At 44.5% G+C, this 21,329-nt stretch overlaps 2 protein-coding genes across 10 annotated transcripts in view; one reads left to right on the top strand and one right to left on the bottom strand.

Moving 5' to 3' along the window:
* The first annotated feature begins 67 nt into the window (after positions 1-67).
* On the top strand, positions 68-9,187 carry hnrnpm (heterogeneous nuclear ribonucleoprotein M). 2 transcript variants are annotated; one of them, XM_056256496.1, is made up of 16 exons: positions 68-296; positions 1,131-1,306; positions 2,633-2,685; positions 3,310-3,317; positions 3,404-3,497; positions 4,736-5,017; positions 5,110-5,263; positions 5,371-5,420; positions 5,512-5,572; positions 5,670-5,768; positions 5,865-5,906; positions 7,417-7,488; positions 7,568-7,672; positions 7,769-8,352; positions 8,649-8,700; positions 8,795-9,187. In XM_056256496.1, the coding sequence occupies exons 1-16, from the start codon at positions 259-261 to the stop codon at positions 8,956-8,958; spliced, it is 2,034 nt and encodes a 677-aa protein (XP_056112471.1). In that variant the 5' UTR covers positions 68-258; the 3' UTR covers positions 8,959-9,187. The 2 variants fall into 2 exon arrangements, with proteins under 2 accessions (XP_056112471.1, XP_056112470.1); XM_056256495.1 differs by lacking the exons at positions 68-296; positions 5,865-5,906 and having other exon boundaries at positions 1,164-3,317.
* Positions 9,188-9,535: 348 nt separating this feature from the next.
* The window catches only part of pip5k1ca (phosphatidylinositol-4-phosphate 5-kinase, type I, gamma a), a 40,471-nt gene continuing 28,677 nt past the window's right edge, over positions 9,536-21,329 (bottom strand). For 2 of the 8 annotated variants that reach the window (XM_056256490.1, XM_056256488.1), the window contains exons 17-19: positions 18,469-18,525; positions 11,154-11,243; positions 9,536-11,029 (exon numbers count right to left, since the gene is read on the bottom strand). In XM_056256490.1, coding sequence (XP_056112465.1) covers positions 11,027-11,029; positions 11,154-11,243; positions 18,469-18,525 — 150 coding nt within the window. In that variant the 3' untranslated portion in view covers positions 9,536-11,026. Of the gene's footprint in view, positions 11,030-11,153; positions 11,397-18,468; positions 18,526-21,329 lie in introns of all 8 variants that reach the window. The other 6 variants (XM_056256487.1, XM_056256486.1, XM_056256494.1 and 3 more) reach the window with 4 other exon arrangements.

The following is a 21,329-nucleotide window of genomic DNA, read 5'->3' as shown; positions in this document are numbered from 1 at the left end:
TCCCATCATGCCTTTCTTCGCCTCCAATATCAGCCTCGCTCCCTTTGCGTCGCCGCCATTTCACCAGACGAAGGACGCAAGCAGCGGCTGAATATTATTTCCAGTAGTGGAGAAACATCACCTCGCCGAGACAGCAACACGTCTGAGCATTGTTTTTACAACTTTAAACTCGTGTTTATCTTTATCTAGACCTAGTCTGCGTGGTTTAGAGCAGCTTAATCTGGAAGAGGAGGAAAACGGCAAACATCTGAAGGCAAAATGTCGACTGAGGCTTCGCCAGAGAAACCAGGCCAAGGGTAACGCGACAACTGCTTGTTTTTTCTACACGTTTAGCTTCTTATATGTTTAAAATAGTATTAGATGCCGCGTGCATTTTTAATGATAATAATCGTAATAGTTAAGCTGCAGTAAAATATCATGGTTTTTTGCTTAAGGACAAAATCGTTTGGTTGGCTCATATATCCTGCTGAAACAAAGAGTCGTTGGATTCACAACGGCAGGAAACAAGCTAAGGAAACATCATGCATGAAATGTGTTTTATACACGAAATGAAGCATATAGACGACATATGAAACACTTTTTTGATCGGTAACAAGCACAAGACGAGTGTCCTTTGTTTGCTGCTTGGCCTAAGTTAGTTGCATGTCTGTTCAGTTTGTGGCCCTCGTTAGATATTAATGAATTGATTTTTTTATACGCATTATCATCTAAGAAACCCTTCACTTAAAAATATTTAATATATTAAAAATTTATGATAAATTTGATAACTAAAATGTAATATTTATCTCTATAACTGCAATCTCAGCCCTGTTGTCAGGTTATTGTTAGACAAAAGATAAAACAAACATTATTCTTCGATTAATGGCAAGTATAATTTCGGAAACTACAAAAACATTTGATCTCAAACTAGTTAGAGTGATGGTTCAAAATGACACTATGTTAAACCCTGTTAGACCTTATTTTAATACATTTTATTTCTATAACACAGAAAACGTGTCAAATTGAGTCTTTAAACTTAAGGGTGGAACAATTTAAACTCCGTACAATGAATAAAGAAACACAACTGCTCACACAAAATATAGTTTTGTCTCCTGAGTTTGTTGATTTTGCACGTTTTCTTTTCCATACAGAAATTCAGTGAACGGCAAGTCCAACCATGAGTCGAGAAAGGAGAGGCCCCAAAAGCGTGGTGGCGGGGGACGATTTGAACCTTACGGAAACCCCAACAAGAGATACCGTGTGTTTGTCAGCAACATTCCCTATGATGTTAAATGGCAAACGCTGAAAGATCTCATGAAGGAAAAAGGTAAGGTTTTGTGCTGCTTGGTTGTATATCCCAGGTTAGGTTAGGACCTTTTTTTAGTTTTGGGGGTTTTGAAGGTGGCCAACTACACAGTTGCTTTAGGTCAGAGGATAAACATCCCATCATGGGGAAGTGGTCTTGGAAAAAAAGGCTGTTCGAAAAGTGTCTTGTGGGAAAAAGGCTGTTGTGGAAAAGTTAAATTATTCAAGATTCCTAATGTGGCTTGATGGCACTTTAAACTTGTGCGAACTGCACATACATTTAGAACAGAGTTTAATCCATTCATACGAATCTGATGCCATCAATCGGTCTCTTTGGCTTTGGAGAAAGTGTGTAGATTTCACCCTAACCTGTTGGATAGTATTTCAGAACAACCCATGAGTGGTCACATTTTTCCCAATCCATGTGTAGTACCCCCTCCATGCCTAATGAATCTTACGCATGGGGAATTTCATGTGGAAATTGTTGCTTGTAGAATTAAATTGCATTTTCTTTTTTAGGTTTGCCAGAGTGAATGTTGTTGCAGCAGATCTTCATTATTGTGCCCATAAAAAAATGGATGTGTGATTGATTTCTGGGGGTACAGGTCTACAGAGTAAAGCAGCTTCTTAAGCTGGTCCTTGTTTTATCTTATGGACAGACGTTCTTGCTGGAGAAATGCCAGGTGGTTCGATGTAGTTTTTGACAAACAGACTAGACCTTGTTTTGGTTTGCAGTCTCATCGGATGCAAAGTCAGCATCTAATCCTATTCTTGAGTGTTCATCCAACGGGACTTGTTGGAGCTGGTTTGGCTAATCGATTAAATTCAAGAGTCTCAATGCCAATTGTTTAGTTGGGAAGCCAAGTTGGTTCCAGGTGGATGAGGTTTCTGTAATTTCTAAACATTTATTTTATAATCTAGGTTTAGCTATTTTTATTTAGCTACTTTTTTTTTTGCCTTATCGACACGGTTTAGGTGTGTTGAATGTTTTGGAGGTAGCCGAAGACGTGTTAACCTTAACAGACGTTTTCATTGACGTCCAACAAAGGCCTTAGTTGGCAATCCATCCAATTTTCGATGGCTCGGGAGGTAAAATCCTTTTGGTCAGTCTTGGATGTTGAATGAGGATCCCAGCAAGGACAGCTTAAGAAGTTTTCCTTAACCTTTTACAGCTTGCTTCTTGTAGACCTGTACCAGAATTTGTGCTGCTGAGGTGCTGGGGGAGGAGGCTCTGGACTCGCAGGCCGAGCTCACTCTCACCGTCCCCCCGTTTGTGTCTGCTCTAAACCCCAATTGTTCTCTCGGCTTCTCTCCCCTTGGTGTGTGTCGTCTGGAATCTGATTTGTAGTGGGTGAGGTAACGTACGTGGAACACTTAATGGACGGAGAAGGCAAATCAAGGGTAAGTGCAAGAGACGAACCTCCCTTTGTCCGCTTGAGTTCTTATATGTACTCTTAGATTTTAATGTGGGATGTTCAGGACTGGGTTGAGAGTTCAAAATGTGTTGTCTTGGGTGGCATTCGAACAAAAATGGACGCCGACTGCGGTTCTGAGTGGAACCAGTTATATAGTAATTCTGGTTTTTGTTTGATTTAAGAGGTAGCTTTATTGCACTGCGAGTCTCATTTTGGACTTAAGGTGGTGTTCAGTAACTAAACAAGGATAACCTGGCGTCAATGATTTGTTGAGCGATTCTAGTGGGATAACAACAGAAATGGAGCTTGAATGCGTAATTGGAACTGAAGGCCGGTTGTGTATTCTGGTCAATTAATCTTGTCAGCCATTTTGAGTTTGGATGTAATTATGCACTAAATGTAACTGTTTTGCAGTAAGTGAACACCACAGAGAAGTATTATATGACAATATATATATATATTTTTGTATCAATTTAGTGTGCCTGAAGTATTTTTTTAAAGGTTTCCTGAGTCAGTTGTCAATGATGTCCTGTGGCTTTTTTTCTAATTGTCTCTCTCATTCACGTTTTATTTGTTCGTTGATCCTGGCTGGTGTGCTGACTGAACAAAGGGTTGTGCGTAAGTATCATTCAGCCCATCGATCATTTCTCGTATTTGTCTGTTCTGCACTTCTCTTGCTAACAATTTATTTTATTCTCTCAAAGTGTGGTTGAGTTCAGAACTGAAGAACTCATGAAAAAGGCTGTAGAAAAAGTCAACAAACATGTCATGAATGGCCGTCCTCTTAAGGTCAAGGAGGTGAGTGCATCTTGTAGATGAAAAAAAACTAGGTGAATATAGCTACAGGGTTCCAGACTGCGACCAAATTGGTCGCATATGCGACCGTTTTTTGAGAATGTGCGAGTTAAAATTGGTCGCATTTGTGCGAGTGGACGTTCGCGCAACAGAACGCCGTTGTATCAGCTGCTGCAGTCCGTAACAATATGTTCAAAATGAACGAGTAGCCTACATCATGAATACATTTTCAAAACCGTCTTTTTGACTTATCCTGAATCACTACGGTACGCCTATAATAAGTGTTTATATTCTGACTATTTTATCCCGGGGTCGTCTCGGCTGCGGAGTTGCCCAGTGCCTGCGTGACTCGCCATAGACATTAACGGAGAGAAGGAGCTCCGGCTACAGTGTTCTTCCGCAAGACACGTGCAGTTTATTTATTGACGAACGTACACGTCACGTGCATTGCACACTGATGGTGAAACGCGCCAATTAGGAATTAAGGCATATAAAAATGAAAAGGTCTCACTAAACACCGAGCCCCTTCCTACGTCTTTTCAGCGGTTAGATGAGAGTAATCGCTCCACAGAGGAAAAGGAAGTGATTATAAAATGCAGAAGGTAAGGTGTGAGATTTCAGATTTTTGTTACAACTATAAACTTTGATAACGAAAATCTGTATCAGCGTATTTAATATTTTAAAATGTAATGCATATATTTGAATGTTTAATGATTTTTAAAAGATAGAAAGATGATAATAGACACAAAGATTATAATAGATAGATAGATAGATATAATATAATTCAAATGTAAATAAATAGATTGTATAATTCAAATGTAAAATGCTTAAAATTACAGATTAAAATTACTGTCCAAAATACATGAAAATCCTGAAATTTGGCAATGATAATTACCATATATTACATGTGTTTTTATATAATATATTACAGGTATTTATGCTGCAACCCAGAAAGCCTTTGCTAACCTTGGCCCATTAAAACCACTATTCATCAGCTCAGCATGCATTGATTAATCCCATGGCATGTAGCAAAAAAAAAAAAAAGGTGCGACCAAATCATATGCTGGTGCGACCAACTGAGAAAGTTGGTAGCACCAGTGCAACCAGTGGAAAAGTTAGTCTGGAGCCCTGAGCTAAAATGATCTGTTTCCAGTCTTTTGGTGACATTCAATTTCTCTGTGCATTATTTTTGTCTATTGTTCAGCCCAATTATAATCAACCCCCCTGTATTGCTCTCCCAGGATCCAGATGGAGTGATTGCCCAGCGTGAAGCTAATCGGGCTCACGGGGGAGGTGGTGGTGGCGGCGGCGGCGGACCACCAGGCATGGGTGGAGGCATGGGAGGAGGCATGGGTGGAGGCATGGGAGGCGGAATGGGTGGAGGCATGGGGATGGGCCCAGGGCCCGGCGCTCCTCCACTGGTCAACATCCCTCCCAGTCTCATGAACAACCCCAACATTCCCAATGAGATCATCCATGGACTTCAGTCTGGAAAAATCGGAAGCACCATTTTTGTGGCCAATGTAAGAGTTTAAGAGTTTGAATTAACTCTGTAACCAAACGTTGAGTTTTAAAACGTGAACCCTGACTGTTCATATGGTATCTGTCTGCACAGCTGGACTACAAGGTTGGCTGGAAGAAGCTCAAAGAGGTGTTCGGAATGGCTGGAGTGGTTGTGCGTGCTGATATCCTGGAGGATAAGGATGGGAAAAGCAGAGGCATGGGAACGGTCACGTTTGAGATGCCCATTGAGGCCGTTCAAGCAGTCTGTATCCTTTACAATAGCTTTTGATATGTGGAATTGGTTGGAATAAGGTTATTTAATGTGCAAATATAAAATGTGCAATGCTTAAAAGTTTTCCTTAATTGATGTTAGCCATGTTCAACGGACAGCTCCTCTTCAACAGGGTCATGCATGTCAAACTGGTAAGTAATCATGTAGGTTTAGCGATACATTGGCAATATGATTGTAAGCTCATTAAAATCTGCCTCTTCACATCGGTCATTGTTTTTTCAGGATGAGAAGTCCCTTCCCAAAGGTGATTTTGCACCCCCAGATCGTCCTCCAGCACTCCCTCGTAAGTGTTGACTTGATATTCACGTTTGCCATGTGAACCGTCATCTTGCAATTGGCTAGTTTTTTCCCCCTAAACCAATTCTCACAATCTCGTGCAGGTGGTCTTAGCGGTATCGGTCTTGGTCTGGGACCCGGCGGTCAACCCATCGATGCCACCCAGCTCAACCGGGGTGGAATGGGCAACATGGGACCAGGAGGTAATAGCATGTCGCCTGTTGAACCTTTTGGATTGTTTGTGCATGTACACTGACCATCATTCCCCACCCCTCTCCATGAATGAATTTTCTTTATAGGAATGGATGGAATGGGCTTTGGTGGCATGGGTAGAGTGGGAGGTATGTGTTTTTCAGGACATCTCATCAGCCTTTTTTTTTTTTTTTGTGCCTGTTTTGGACTTCTTTTTTTTTTTTTTTTTAGATCTTGAAGGAACCTGCAGGGTTATGATTTGCATGCTATAGTTCAAATGGCGGTCAGTCTGTTAGAATGGGTGATATCTAGGGATGTCAACGATTAATCGACGATCAATTAATTGTCGATAACACGTTTAATCGATAAACCTTATCGATCATCGATTAAGCAGGTTCATGCGCGTGCGTGCTGCTCAACCGCGAAACATGTAAGCGAGCGCGCCGGAGTTATGTTTGGGACTATTTTACACCTTCATCATGACTATAAGTTTGCGTGTGCATTCGCTGCCTTTTGTTTTGTGCAAATGTAAGTTGTAATAGTTTATTTTGTGTGCGCCTATCTATCTGATTTATCTCATGTTGGATGCATTTGGTTAAGAATTGACGCAGCGTGATCTTTAGCGCGCGCAGCTCAAATGGCAATGCACGACTAATAACGACTATTGGGGCTGTCATATTATATAACATTATAAAGAGAACAATATTGTAATAAAACATTGTGAATTATTTGGGTTTAGTTGCCGTGTCGTGTTGTTCCAGGAAGAGCGCGTCCACAACATGAGTCATTCTGAATGGCACGTAACTTAGTTCAAGTTCACTTGTGCATTCACGTCATTTTGTGCAAATATAATTTGTAATATTATGTTTATTTTGTAGATATCTGATTAATCTCATAGGATGCGTTTCTTTGTGTTAAATAACGTGCTAGCAAAGTGCTCAACGGTTATTCATTCAGCGCGCGCCGCTCAAGCAGAATGCACGACTAATAACGAGGATTAATTTGGGACTGTCATATTACATAACATGAGAACACTATTGTATTAAATCGGTGTGAATTCATTGGGTTTAGTTGCCGTTTTAAGTGCGTTGTTCCAGGAAGAGCACGCGTCCACAAGTCACACATTCTGACAAGCGCATCTGAGGCGGCGTTGGTGACACGTTGTATTAGTCGTTATATTTGATTATTAAATATTTAATTTAATTATCAATCACATCGAAACATTTTACAATCCTACTAGCCCTTTATTTAGATTAAAACCATTCTCATTAATTTGGTGAGGAACATAGCGGTTTGAGCAGCATTTGCAGACGCTGTCATGCTGTTGGCAATATGCACTGCTGCAGCAGACGCATATTGCAGTATTAAGGCTAATGATTAATCGATTAATTGATCGTTAATTTAAATGACGATCGATCATGGGAATTTGTGAAAATTGACATCCCTAGTGATATCCAAACTGCATTACATACTAGCTGCAGTAACTCCTGAGCAGAAGAGTTTTAACTTCAGTGTTTTTATTTTATCTTCAAGAATTTTAAGTTGCTGCTTATTTTATGTACTAAATCGCTAAAAAAAAATTTTGCGTAGTTTGTAGTATAAAAATTACATGTATATGAAAAGTATATAGTATGTAATTATCATTTTATGATATTTCAGGGATGGATAATTTTGGAGGTGGTATGAACAACATGGATCGTTTTGGACCCTCTGGAATGGGAAGAATGAATGGTAAATGCATTTACAGTTGTTTTTTTAAATCTGGTTTGCTCTTCAGTTTTAAGTTTGAAACCTTTTTTTATTATTGCAGATATGGATCGTGGAATTGGCGGTGGCTTTGATAGAGAATTTGGTGGTCGTAATGACATGGGAATGTCCCGTAGCAACTTCGGAGACTCTTTTGACCGAGGAATGGGTTAGTGATGTTTAATCTTTCCTCTTTTACATTTATTAAATTATAATTTTATTTAAAAGTTTTTATATAAAATTTTGCTTTTTGATTGATTGCCAGGAAACACCATGGGAATGGATCGCATGAATTCTGGCATGGACCGGCTTGGTGGTGGCATGGACCGCATGGGAGGACTAGACCGAATGGGAATGGATCGCATGGACCGCATGTCTGATCTGGACCGGTTAGGAACTGGCTTTGACAGAATGGGTTCAGGGCTCGACCGGCTAGGGCCCAGTATGGATCGGCTGGGATCAGGCATCGACCGCATGAGCTCCACTGTGGACCGCATGGGCCCTGCAGGGTTCGACCGCTTGGGCCCGTCCAGCATGGATCGTATGAGTGGCGGAATGGACTTTGCCTCTCCTATGGGTATGGACAGGATGAACACAGGCCTCGACCGAATGGGTACAAACTTCGACCGCATGGGCTCCGGTGGCATGGACCGCTTCCCCTCCTCAGGTCTTGACCGCATGGGTACCAGCATGGATCGTATGGGCTCTGGTGGCGTTGGTGGTCAGTTTGATAGACCTGCTGATATGGACCGCGGCAACTTCGGCACTCCTTTCAGTGGGTCTGGACAAGGAGGTCCAGGGGTTGGCGGAGCCAATGCCAGGAAGGGCTGCCAGATTTTTGTCAGAAATGTAAGCGTTTTATCTTACTTTTTTTTTAAAGATAATAATAATAAAGAAATGCAGGAAAGCATGTATGATCACAAACTGTTATTCCGATGTTTGTTTATACATTAGGATTTGATTGGCAAGTTAAAATTATATCATTTGTTCCTGCCCACACGGCTTTTGTTATATCAGCAGACAAGAAAAGTTGTTTCAGTTGTAGAGTTATAATTTGATTAAAGATTAAGAACATTCTTTCAAATGTCATATTCATATATATACATCTTTTCCTCCATTTGTAATGTTAATGTCTATTTTTACAGCTGCCCTTTGACTTCACCTGGAAGATGTTGAAGGACACTTTCAATTCATGTGGTGAGACTTTTTTTCCATCTATAGCAAACCCATCCATTTTCTGCATTGACGTTTCTCATTTAACTAATCATTATGATGTGCGTTTTTCTACCAGGCATGGTGCAGTATGCGGACATAAAGATGGAGAATGGCAAATCCAAGGGCTGTGGTGTGGTGCGGTTTGATAGTCCGGATACTGCCGAGCGAGCCTGTCGTACCATGAACGGCTACCGGCTCAATGGACGAGAGATTGATGTCAGGATTGACAGAAATGCATAATTGTCGTCTTTTGCCTTCTGCATATGATTCCCTCCACCCAACTCACTATGCTTTCCAATTGATTTGTCAAGTTACATATTTGTATTTGTGCCGAATGGTACACTTTTAGTTTTGCTTATGACTTTTAGAGACCAAATGGTTTTTTTTTCTCCCCACTTTTTATTGTGATGCTTTCCAAGAAATTGCCTTTGTTAAAGGTTTGCTAATAAATCTCAACATTGAGAACTTACACAGTGATGTGTGGTCCTTTTTAGTCATTATCTCTGCAAATCTGGTGCGCCTGCACAAACCTGGCTACCTTGCTCTGATGATACTTGCATTTATGCATTTGGCAGATGGTTTTATTGAAAGTGTTTAAAAATGAATGGAAAAATGTTTAAAAGTGTAATTTTTTTCCTAATACATGTGCAGTATTCATTTTAAAGTTTGCTGCTTTTTTAAAAACCTTTTTATATCGGTTTAGAACCTGATGTGGCGCTAAGCCCTTTTCCACATTACAGACCGTTTTTATAATACTTGGGAAATTCTGAATGGTATAAGAAACGACTGACTAAAATATAAAAATCAACAAGAAACCTGTGAATCAAGAGTTGTATTTATTTTAAGGGTTTTAACAAATGTACACACATGGGTCCATTGGTTGTGGTTTTTTTTTTTTTTTTTGTAGGATAAATGTCTATGCTGTACATCGATGTAAGTAGACTCATGTTTTGTCATGCTCTTGATATTGAGGGGGGGCACACAGCTTTTTGACCACACAAACACAGCTCAACTGTTGGAAGAGTAAGCGATTGATACAGTTGTATGTCTGAGAACGTATAGACTTTACAATCTGAACTGTAAAGTTTATACATATGATACAAAGAAAGCTTAGACTTAACACAAGAAATGGCGCATGTCCTCAACACTGGAAGAATGGGTGGGTTTTGTGTGGACCTAGGCTTGGACATCTTTTGCAAAATAAAATACAAAATAAAAGTTCAAATAACATTTAAAATATATTTTATATGTATTTAAAGATCTATTTACAAATTCTCTAAGACAGAAAAAAAGACTGAATCAGTGAATATTTTATAACTACAATAGAATTGAGGTTGGCAAAAAAAATCAAGGCAACCAAAATTTGTGTGTGCTACACTTTACAAATATTGCTGCAGTAGTCCTTTTATTTTAGATACAACTGCAATAGCAACTGGCCACATCATAAGAATCAGTGTCACACACTTCCATTGTGAAAAATGATACACTCGCTTACTCAAAACCACAAACACGCTCAATGCATAGGCACACACACAAATTCTATACATATGGATTTACAATTTAAAACTTTTTAACTGAAATATTTCTGATAGTGAAATGATTGTGATATGGTAACAATTTGTTTTACATATTTGGCCTCCCACACAATAATTTGGTCCACAATCTTAATGGCCCCGATGACGGGGGAGGGGATATCCAGAAATTAAAAAATTAAAATTAGTATTAAAGGACTGCAACAGAAATGGAACACAATATGAACTATCATTTGGGATCATTTGCAAGAATGCAGATTAATTAGAAATAAAACAAATGAATTTGCATTTTTTCAAACGGTTAAGGAACAAAGCTACTGATAACCAACGTGCATTAACAACCAGAGTAGCATACATAACTATAAAAAATGTCTTTCTTTTTTAAATTAAGGTCACATAGCCTACAGCCCAAAAAGAATAAAAAATTAAAATAAATCATTTCAAAAATAGCATACAGCCTACTCTTAGGAGTCTTGCATCCCAGAGCTCAAATTGGAGAACACGTTCACAGTATGCAAATTGGACAATGAACGAAAAACCAAAACATTTCAACAAAACAAAATAATTAAACAAATATATAAATTTTTCCCCATAAATACGTCTGGACATTGGTATTGCTACTCGCTTGGTGTTGTTTGTGAAGTGGGTGATAGAACGATGCAAATGAAGCTTGAGTTGCGGAAATTCCAACAGTAGCATCCGACCAGTAGAGCTTCGGGACGTGATGAGTCTGAGGAGTCCAAACCTCGGAGCTGCTCCTCTCTCCTGAGGTCTGATTACTGTTGGGACACATTAATAGCGTTTGAATACTGTGGCTTATTAAAGAATGTGCGAGGAATAATCGTCAACTGTCAACATCAAGAATTACAAACCCAGGTCGACCACGACACGGCGCGCACTTACTGTTTCACTCTCCTCTTCGTCCTCTGGAAGGGTCTTTGACCCTGTGCTGAAGTGCAGAGGAGAATACACCCAGCTTTTGTCTTCTGGAGGCTGCTGGTACACAACCAAGACAGCAGAGGGAGCCAGAAGGGGTGGAGACACACAGAAGCAGCCAGTAGAAATATGCAGAGAGGAAGACAGACATGGAACAAGAGTGGCAGAGAGGGATATTAGAAATGCAGTGGGTAGAGATAGATACGGAGCCTGCACATAACATGCGGTGGAAAAAAATGTATGTCGTTTTAAGTAAATCGTGGCCATGTTGTTATAAATTCCCTTGATTTAGTTCAATCAAAACGAGGGAATGAATTAGTTCAACGTGGCCACGATTTACTAAAACGAGGGAACGAATTCTTTAATTCGTGGCTATTATTTAACTAAAACGAGTGGACAAATTAGTAAATCGTGGCCATGATCTTCTAAAGCGATAGAACGAATACTTAGTTTGTGGAAACAAATTCTTATTTTGTGGCCAAGATATATACATATATTCTGCATGGCATGTGCAGCCCTGCAGATAGACAAGTAAAATATTTGTTATTAAAGATATTAAGGCTGGAATAGTAATCTTCTACATTTTTTGATATACAATGCAAGTTTATCGATATGTATATTTTTGAAGCCACTACGGAAAGATGAAAATCTAGATTTAATGAATTAACAAAAGCAGTAATCTGGTGAGTCAAAGAAGAGAGAAACTTTGAATGAGAAGGAAGTGATGTGAAAGGAAAAACAGAATCACAAACTGTAATAGACTTCGTAAAGACAACACTATAATCAAATTACGAAACGCAACACATTTGACTTTAGCACTATATAACGCAAGTATTTTCAAACAGAATAAATAATGGAAAATACTGTAGGGCAGGACTTCATTTTATCCATCAGGATTTGATTGAATAGCGATAAACTAACATTGATATTATTGGCTACTATTATTGGCCCCGCCCACATGGCTTTCATTACATCAGCAAACAAGAAAAGTCAATTCAGTTGTAGAGAAGGTTATACTTTGATCAAAGACTACACTGTAAAAAATGACTATTTCTGTCTAAAACAATTGCAAAGTTATTATAGTGAGTTAATTTGCATATAAAAGTCTTAAAGGTACAGTAACAAAAACGTCTCGGTTACGGATGTAACCCTCGTTCCCTGAGTAGGGAACGGAGACGTTACGTCGGATGACGGAGAATAGTGGTTTCGCCAGAAAGCCTATCATCTTCGAGTATTAAAAAACGAGCCTATGGCAATGAAATGCCATGGGTCTGCGGAATTTGCATAATGTATCTCCGCCCCACCGCGTGGGTATTTAAGGAGAGACACCTGCAACAGCAGATCATGTCTTCGCTGAGGAGCCGAGACTGAACTCAGGCGTCTACCCAGCGGTACAGCGGAAGTGGCAAGGAGACGTAACGTTCCCTTTCGTAGTCACTCCGAGTTACGTCGGATGACGGAGAATGGGGGTCCCCGTGTAATCACGCCACCTTCACAGCTGTCTTCCAGTGCCCTGCGAAGTCTGACCTCCCTGTCGTGATATAGGCACGGATGAAGGAGTCCTACTTAACACAGGAATACCAAGGTACACTGGGAAGCATATCTCAGGGGAGATATGCCGCAGCATGCCTACCCGTAGGGAGGACTTAAGAATACACATATGGCCCGAGGGGGGCTTCATATGGAGGAACACTGGAGTGACCAGCCCGTGGGGTGGCAACTTTCAACTCCAGGAGTGGCAAGGTGGCTTGCCGAGGGAAAGACAAAGAGGCTTACAGTGGAAATACACATGTGGGGGTTACTCAGGGGAGGAACCATGCACACGGAGGCACCTAGCCGACGCACAGGCAATAAACACTGGCGCCAGCGTCAACAGTGCTGGAGGAACTCAGGGCTTCAGAGAGGAAGGCTCACCTGAGGAAATATCGCACGTATCCAGTCCGTGGAGTGGAATGCGAGCAAGCGAAGACACCTAACGACTCCCATGTTAGCTTGAAAAAGACAGTACATGGGAGGAGACTGGCTCCACTCGCAGATTGTAGAATCTGGCGAATGTGTTAGGTGTCGCCCAGCCTGCAGCTCTGCAGATGTCTGTTAGCAAGGCGCCATGCGCTAAAGCCCAAGAGGACGCCACACTCCGGGTGGAGTGGGCGGTCACACCAAGGGGGCACGGTCGACCTTGCTGCTGGTATGCCAAAGCAATGGCGTCCACTATCCAGTGAGACAACCTTTGCTTGGAGAGAGTCTTTCCCTTCAGCTTCCCACCATAACAGACAAAGAGCTGGTCTGAGGTCCTGAAACACTGCGTCCTGTCTACGTAAGCACGGAGAGCGCGTACTGGACAGAGCAGTGCCAAGGCTGGGTCTGCCTCCTCCCGGGGCAGCGCTTGCAGGTTCACCACCTGGTCCCGGAAGGGAGTGGTAGGAACCTTGGGCACATATCCAGGCCGGGGTCTCAGGATCACGTGAGAGTGACCCGGCCCGAACTCCAGGCACGCTTCGTCAACGGAGAATGCGTGCAGGTCCCCTACCCTCTTGATGGAGGCCAGTGCAATCAGGAGCGCTGTCTTCATTGACAGGAACTTAAGCTCAGCTGATTGCAGAGGCTCAAAGGGAGCCCTCTGCAGGGCATTTAACACCACTGAGAGGTCCCAAGAGGGAACGAGAGGAGGGCGAGAAGGATTCAGTCTCCTCGCTCCTCTCAGGAACCTGATGATCAGGTCGTGCTTTCCAAGAGACTTACCTTCAACTGCTTCGTGATAAGCGGCGATAGCGGACATATACACCTTCAGGGTGGAGGGAGACAGCCTTCGCTCCAACCCATCTTGCAGGAAAGAAAGCACGACACTGATCGAGCATCTCCTGGGGTCTTCTCGGCGAGAAGAGCACCAGTTGACGAAGAGGTTCCACTTCAACGCATAGACATGTCTCGTGGACGATGCTCTAGCGGAAGTGATGGTAGCCGCCACCACTGGTGGCAGGGTACTCAAACCTGCCTTGTCCCGTCCAGGAGCCACACGTGGAGGTTCCAAAGATCGGGACGAGGGTGCCATAGGGTGCCCCGCCCCTGAGAAAGGAGGTCCTTCCTCAGAGGAATTGGCCAAGGAGGTGCTGTCGCGAGGAGTATCAGTTCGGAGAACCAGGTCCGGGTGGGCCAATACGGCGCAACCAGAATGACCTGCTCCTCGTCCTCCTTGATCTTGCACAGGGTCCGTGCGAGAAGGCTCACTGGGGGAAACGCATATAAGCGGAGGCCCCGCGGCCAGCTGTGCGCCAGTGCATCTGTGCCGAGCGTGCCCTCGGTCAGGGAGTAATACAGGGCGCAGTGGGATGAGTCGTGGGAGGCAAACAGGTCTACCTGTGCGTCCCCGAACTGGTCCCAAATCAGGTGGACCGACTGGGGATGGAGTCGCCATTCGCCGGAGATGGGCCGAAACCGTGACAGCTCGTCGGCTGCAAAGTTCCGATCTCCCGGAATGTAGATAGCATGAAGGGACCTCAGGTGCTTCTGACTCCATAGGAGGAGGTGGCGTGCGAGTTGCGACATACGGCGGGAGCGTAGACCACCTTGATGGTTGATGTACGCTACTGTCGCGGTATTGTCTGAACAGACTAGTACGTGTTGACCCATGAGCAACGTTCGAAAACGGTGCAGGGCAAGGCGAACTGCCAGTAACTCGAGGCAACTGACATGCAGAAGGCGCTGGGGTCCTGTCCAGGAGCCCGCGGCAGCATGTCCGTTGCACATGGCGCCCCAGCCCGTGGACGAGGCATCTGTGGAGACAACAACATGCCTGGAAACTCGTTCTAGGGGAACTCCGGCCAGTAGAAAACTGAGGTTCCTCCACGGGGTGAAGGTCTGACGGCAGGTCGGAGTCACTGGGACTCGGAGCGTGCCATGATGCCATGCCCACCTCGGGACTCGATCGCGAAGCCACAGCTGAAGCGGTCTCATATGAAGCAATCCGAGTGGCGTTGCCGCGGCTGCAGATGCCATATGCCCCAGGAGCCTCTGAAACAATTTCAGTGGGACCGCACTCTTGCCCTCGAACTGTCGAAGACAAGTCAGCAGTGAGTGTGCGCACTCGCTCGTGAGCTGCGCAGACATGGCGACCGAGTCGATCTCCATACCGAGAAAAGAGATCCTCTGCACGGGGCAGAGTTTGCTCTTCTCCCAGTTGACCCGAAGGCCCAGACGGGCTAGGTGCCGGAGCACAAGGTCTCTGTTCGCAAACCTGATCTCGAGAGTGAGCTAATATTAGCCAGTCATCGAGATAATTCAGGATGCGAACCCCGTGTACGCGTAGGGGAACAAGGGCTGCCTCGACGACCTTCGTAAAGACGCGAGGAGACAGAGCCAGCCCGAATGGGAGAACCGCGTACTAGTATGCCTGCCCCTCGAAAGCAAACCGAAGAAACGGTCTGTGTCGAGGTAAAATGGAGACATGAAAGTAGGCGTCCTTCAGGTCTATCACTGCAAACCAATCCTGTGGCCGCACGCATTCGAAAATGCGTTTGGCCGTGAGCATCTTGAACGGCAGCCTGTGAAGGGAGCGGCTCAAGACGCGCAGATCCAGGATTGTCCGTAACCCACCGGTCTTCTTGGGGACAATGAAGTACGGGCTGTAAAACCCTGACCTCATTTCGGCTGGAGGGACAGTCTCGATTGCACCCTTCGCCAGCAGGGTGGCAACCCCGCTCTCATGATCGGGGCATTGCCACCGACCATAGTAAAACGGACTCCGCTGAAGCGGGGAGGAGGCCGTGCGAATTGGATCGCATAGCCGAGCCTGATAGTTCGGGCGACCCAGCGGGACAGGTTGGGAAGCTCTAACCAAGCTCCCAAGAACTGAACCAGCGGAATCATCCGAACCACAGACGTCCCCCCGGAGGGGCAGCGAAGCGAAGTGACCGGCCCAGGCGTGGGTGGCATAGTGGCCCGGTGCGGGGGCACGGTCACGCTCCGCGTCCTGACAGAGGAGACCAGGGAAGGACCAGCGTTCCACAGGGGTCTGCTCTGCCAGGGGTCTGGCGACAGAGGGGGACGAGAGTGGTGTGGTCCGGAGACGGCACACACTGTCATCCGCGCCCTCAGAGACAGAGGGGGACGAGAGCGGCGAGGCCCGGGAGCGTCGCGCACTGTCGTCCGGCCCTCTGAGGGCTCAGAGATGGGATGCAGCTCTTTGGTTTAGAAAAGATTCTCCCCCAGCCCTCCACCGGGGGAAGGAGTGGCCCTGCAACCACTCCCTGAAGAACTGCAACCCACATCTGAGCTACCCATAACGGGAGTGCCGCAAGCCTGGCGTTAGCGGGGCTGGTACGGGCAGGGGCGCCTTCCTGCGACCACCTCCACGGCGCGGCCCGGTGCTGCTGGGGGCCGGGCGGGAGGGGGCGGAAGTCGCAGGAGGGCGCATTCGGCGGCAAGCGGACTGAGGCGTCTGAGCCGGCGGCTGGAGGCAGCAGAGCCGCGGGGTCAGACAAAATAGCCACAGTCCACTTCTGGGCGGCCGAGAACTTTTGGGCAGAGTCCTCGACCGCGCCGCCGAAGAGGCCAGCCTGGGATATGGGGGAGTTGAGGAAACGTATTCACTCAGCCTCGCGCACATCAACCAGGTTAGCCAGAGATGTCTGACCACCTATGTGGACATCACCTGACTCAGGGAGCGTGCGGTCACCTACGTCGCTCGTAGAGCAAGGTCGGTGACGGCAGGCAGCTCAAGGATGAGCCCTGAATCAGCCCTACCCTCGTGCATGTCATTGAACACCCAGAAGGATGGCAATAACACGCAGTGAGGTGGCAGCCTGCCCCGCAGCTCTATAGGTCCCCGCCACCGGAGTAGACAAGAACCTTCAGGCATTGGAGGGGTGCTTAGGGTCGCCACACCAGGTGGAGGCACTGTGGGGACACATAAGTGTTGCCACAGAACACTCCACAGGGGGAACCCCAGTGTACCCTAGGCCGCGGCCTCTACAAGGGCAGAGAAGGCGGAAGAGGCCACTGAGCAGTCGCGAAAAGTCAAAGGAGACTTCCACGATCTCATGATCTCTTCATGCACGTCCGGGTAGAAAGGATTTGGGTTCGGCACCCCCAAAAACCAATCATCAGCCTTAAGTGCTCGGGACATGGCAGAAGGTTCCACACAAGCCCGATACTCGCGGCAGCCCGGGAAAGCATAGCTGTGCACTCTGGATCAAACTCGTTATGCTAGCACATCCGAGGACGGCAGCACAGACGAGCTATCATCTCTAGAGGACTCCAGCTCACCTTGTGATGCGGTGATATACATGATTTCATCAGCCGGGGGACCGAATGACACAGCGGGCCCGTGGGCGGGCCGGCGAACTCACCCGGGACCACGCGGGTTGCAATGTGAAAGACGGGGTGTGGACCGAGGAATTTTCGTCGGTTTAGTTCCAAACCTGCCGTCTTAGGTCACCCTGGCCACCAGCCGAAGTATTATCTCACGTGGAGAAAAATAGATCGGGGTGTGGATGAGGGGACTCTCACTCTATTGAGCTCATCGAGTCTCGACCGTTACATTGCGATGGTCACGTTCCCAGTGAGAGAACGTGACACATCCACGAGCGCTGTCTGAGCGCGATCAAAGCCCAAACACTCAAAACAGCGCTCGCGCCCATCAGCTGAATTTTTCAGAACACCACACTCAGAAATACACGGGCAGATCGTCTTTAGAAAGACGCGTCTTTAAAAAGACGTGCCGCGTGCAGCTCTTTAGTGAGAGGAAAAACTCTGCGGATGTTGAAGCGACCAGGGAGAACACACAGACTGGCAGACCACTGCTCAGATCGCAGGCAATGTGAAGCTCGCTGGATACCGCCGTAACACCAACACCGGAGAGTTCGCTCGTCTCGAAGAGATGAAGTCACTGATTAGAAACTCAGGATTTGGCTTGTGGAGTGAAGAGATGCTCTTGGCTCCGAAGCGAAAACATGATCTGCTGTTGCAGGTGTCTCTCCTTAAATACCCACGCGGTGGGGCGGAGATACATTATGCAAATTCCACAGACCCATGGCATTTCATTGCCATAGGCTCGTTTTTTAATACTCGAAGATGATAGGCTTTCTGGCGAAACCCCCATTCTCCGTCATCCGACGTAACTCGGAGTGACTACGAAAGGGAACTGCCTGTTTAATTTAATAGTGTTTAATAGTCAAAGGGTGGAAAAAAGCTAAAATAGTCTAAAAAACTATGAACATCAAAGGCTATCTTGAGTCAATTAATTCTAAAACTACCTCTAAAACTAGTTTCCTCTAAAACTTACATTGTGCCTTTTTCTGTGTGTGATGGGCTGACAAACACAGACGCTGCCATCAGAGAACTTACAAGAGGCAGAGAAAGAGAGATGGACAGAGACAGCAGACACATAAAGAAAGATGGCAGGATGGTAATGAAAATGCCAAGGAGATGGAGTGCAGTTTAGCAGTCGATAAATGAAAAAATTGACAGCTCCATTAATAAGAGGAAGAGCGACGGAGCAGCTGGTGCAGGGTGTTAATGGATGAATAATTCAATAGATGGCGCTTGCGTGTCTCTAGGCCTCTTTTCAGCATTCAACTGAGTTTATTAGGCATCCGAAGGGCCTCAATGTGTCGAACAAATGCCATTTCTCAGTTTTCTTGGCTGTTCCCAGAAACATCTCTGTGGATTCATTGGCACGTCCGTTTATTTTGTCATTCATGTCTATTGTATGAGTGTTCTTCAAAGTTACCACACATATAATGTAGGGGTGGAGCGGTACATGTATTCGTATCGAACCGAAACGGTACGGGCGTCACGGTTCGGTGCACGAATTTGCACGGAGAATACACGGTACAATAAAAACCTCTTAAATAGCGATAAATTTCGCTTTATTCGCTTTTGGTGTGACTGTGAACGCAGCAATGAACAGGCTGCGATCAAGATTGCAATGCTGGAGTGCGTGTGTGCGTGTGTGTGTGTGTGTGCGAGAGAGAGAGAGGCGCGATTAACAGTATGTGTGTGTGTGTGTGTGTGTGTGTGTGCGCGCGCGCGTGTGCGAGAGAGAGAGGCGCGGGCGCGAATCGCACGATCGAACAGTGTGTGTGTGTGTGTGTGTGCGCGCGCGTGCGAGAGAGATGATCTCTTCTGCGTGATCGAACAGAGGAAACATAAATGGTAAATGGACTGCATTTATATAGCGCTTTCACAGACCCAATGGCCACCAAAGCGCTTTACAATTTGCCTCACATTCACCCATTCACTCTCTCATTCATACACCGACGGGCGACGGCAGCCATGCAAGGCGCCATCCAGCTCGTCGGGAGCAGCTGGGGTTAGGTGTCTTGCTCATGGACACCTCGACACTTGGTCAGGTGGAACCGAGGATTGAACCACCAACCTTCCGGTTTGTAGACAACCCACATGAACCACTGAGCCACTGCCGCCCACATACATACATACATACATACATACATACATACATACGTTTTCATACATACCATATAAAAACATACTCCGTCATTTTTTTTATACAGGACATCATTAAAACTGCAAATTGTTACTTATATTTGTGTACACTCGCAATAAAACACTACATTGTGCTTTTGTCAGACTCTAAACTCTTGTCGAACTGTAACCTACAACTGTTAACAAAAGTTTTGAATGGTAGTATTATTTTATACGGAAATCAACTATTTATAATTCAGATGAGAATAAAGTTAGGGTTAACTAAAATGAAGGAAAACAAATATATTGATCTGAAATAGCAAATTAATTTTAAATTCATTCAGGTACAATTACCAAACATATCTCAAGGTCTTTTCATCTTTTTAATAATTTAATTAATAAACTAATTATATAAAACTATTGTCAGTGCACTACAAATAAACTGGTTCTATGCCTTTATTAATAAAACTTATTTAAAAAATACAAGGCTTAAGACATTTATAAAAATGCCTTCTGCATTTTTGTTTTGCTTTTCACTCCATTGTACCGAAATCATACCGAACCGTGACGTCTGAACCGAGGTATGAACCGAACCGTAACTTCTGTGTACCGTTCCACCCCTAATATAATGATATCGTCAGCATTCAGAAATAAACAAAAGGACTCAAACCTCATTTAAATGGGTCTTATATAGTCATACAGAAACTGAAGATAAAAATAAAGAGCCAAAGGAGCTCCTAACACCTCCGGACACAAATACCCACCCAGCCACCCACGTGCCAACAGAGACCCTCTGTGAGATTCTGTCTTCTGTCCCGTATTGGAGACGTTTCCTTTAGTCACCATTAATTCAACAATGGTCACATTAGCACTGTTTACTACTTGGGAGAATCTCACAAAGTCTATCAAGAACACGTCACAGTCATGTTTAACCCCTAAATGAATATATTTTTACTTGAAGAAAATATTAGAAAGAATTTTTTTTTTTTTTTTTTTGTATTATTATGGCATTATTTCCATGACAATTAAATTCTCATTTAAAAAAACAAACCTCGTTCTCATTGTCAATATCATAATGCATGTAGATGTTTTCTAAGGTCTGAACACATGATTTTTCTTAAAGGAGAACTCCGGTCAATTTTAACATTGAGCTCATTTTTTTGTACATTTGGAGTGCTGTCAGTACAGATAAAAACGACAAAAATCGGTGTTGCCTACACCGTGTTATCCTCTTTTTAAAATTCGCACCCTGTTGACTTCCTGTTTTCGTTCGAAGTCCACAGCAGTCGATTGTCGAGTTCGCGTGCGCGATCATTGGTAACTAATAACTAATGATCGCGCGCGCGAACTCGACAATCGACTGCTGTGGACTTCGAACGAAAACAGGAAGTAAATACAGGTATGTGAGCTGGCTGAATTAACATCGTTTTTATTCATATCTTGCACATCTACTGCAGTCAGATTGACCGTGGTCACTCTTAATAACACCACTCACATGGCTGTGCACTTGTAATGACAAATCAAGGATGTTAAGAGGCTAAAAGCAGGTTTAGAACTTGCCCCATTGAAGTCAACAGGGTGCGAATTTTAAAAAGAGGATAACACGTTGTAGGCAACATCGATTTTTGTCGTTTTTGTCTGTACTGACAGCACTCCAAATGTACAAAAAAATGAGCTCAATGTTAAAATTGACCGGAGTTCTCCTTTAATAAATAACAA

This window comes from Rhinichthys klamathensis, unplaced genomic scaffold (genome assembly GCF_029890125.1).
Source record: "Rhinichthys klamathensis goyatoka isolate OS25496 unplaced genomic scaffold, OSU_Roscu_1.1 h1tg000127l_1, whole genome shotgun sequence".
In the NCBI taxonomy this organism is placed as follows: domain Eukaryota; kingdom Metazoa; phylum Chordata; class Actinopteri; order Cypriniformes; family Leuciscidae; genus Rhinichthys; species Rhinichthys klamathensis.
This window is presented reverse-complemented; position numbering and strand designations above follow the sequence as displayed.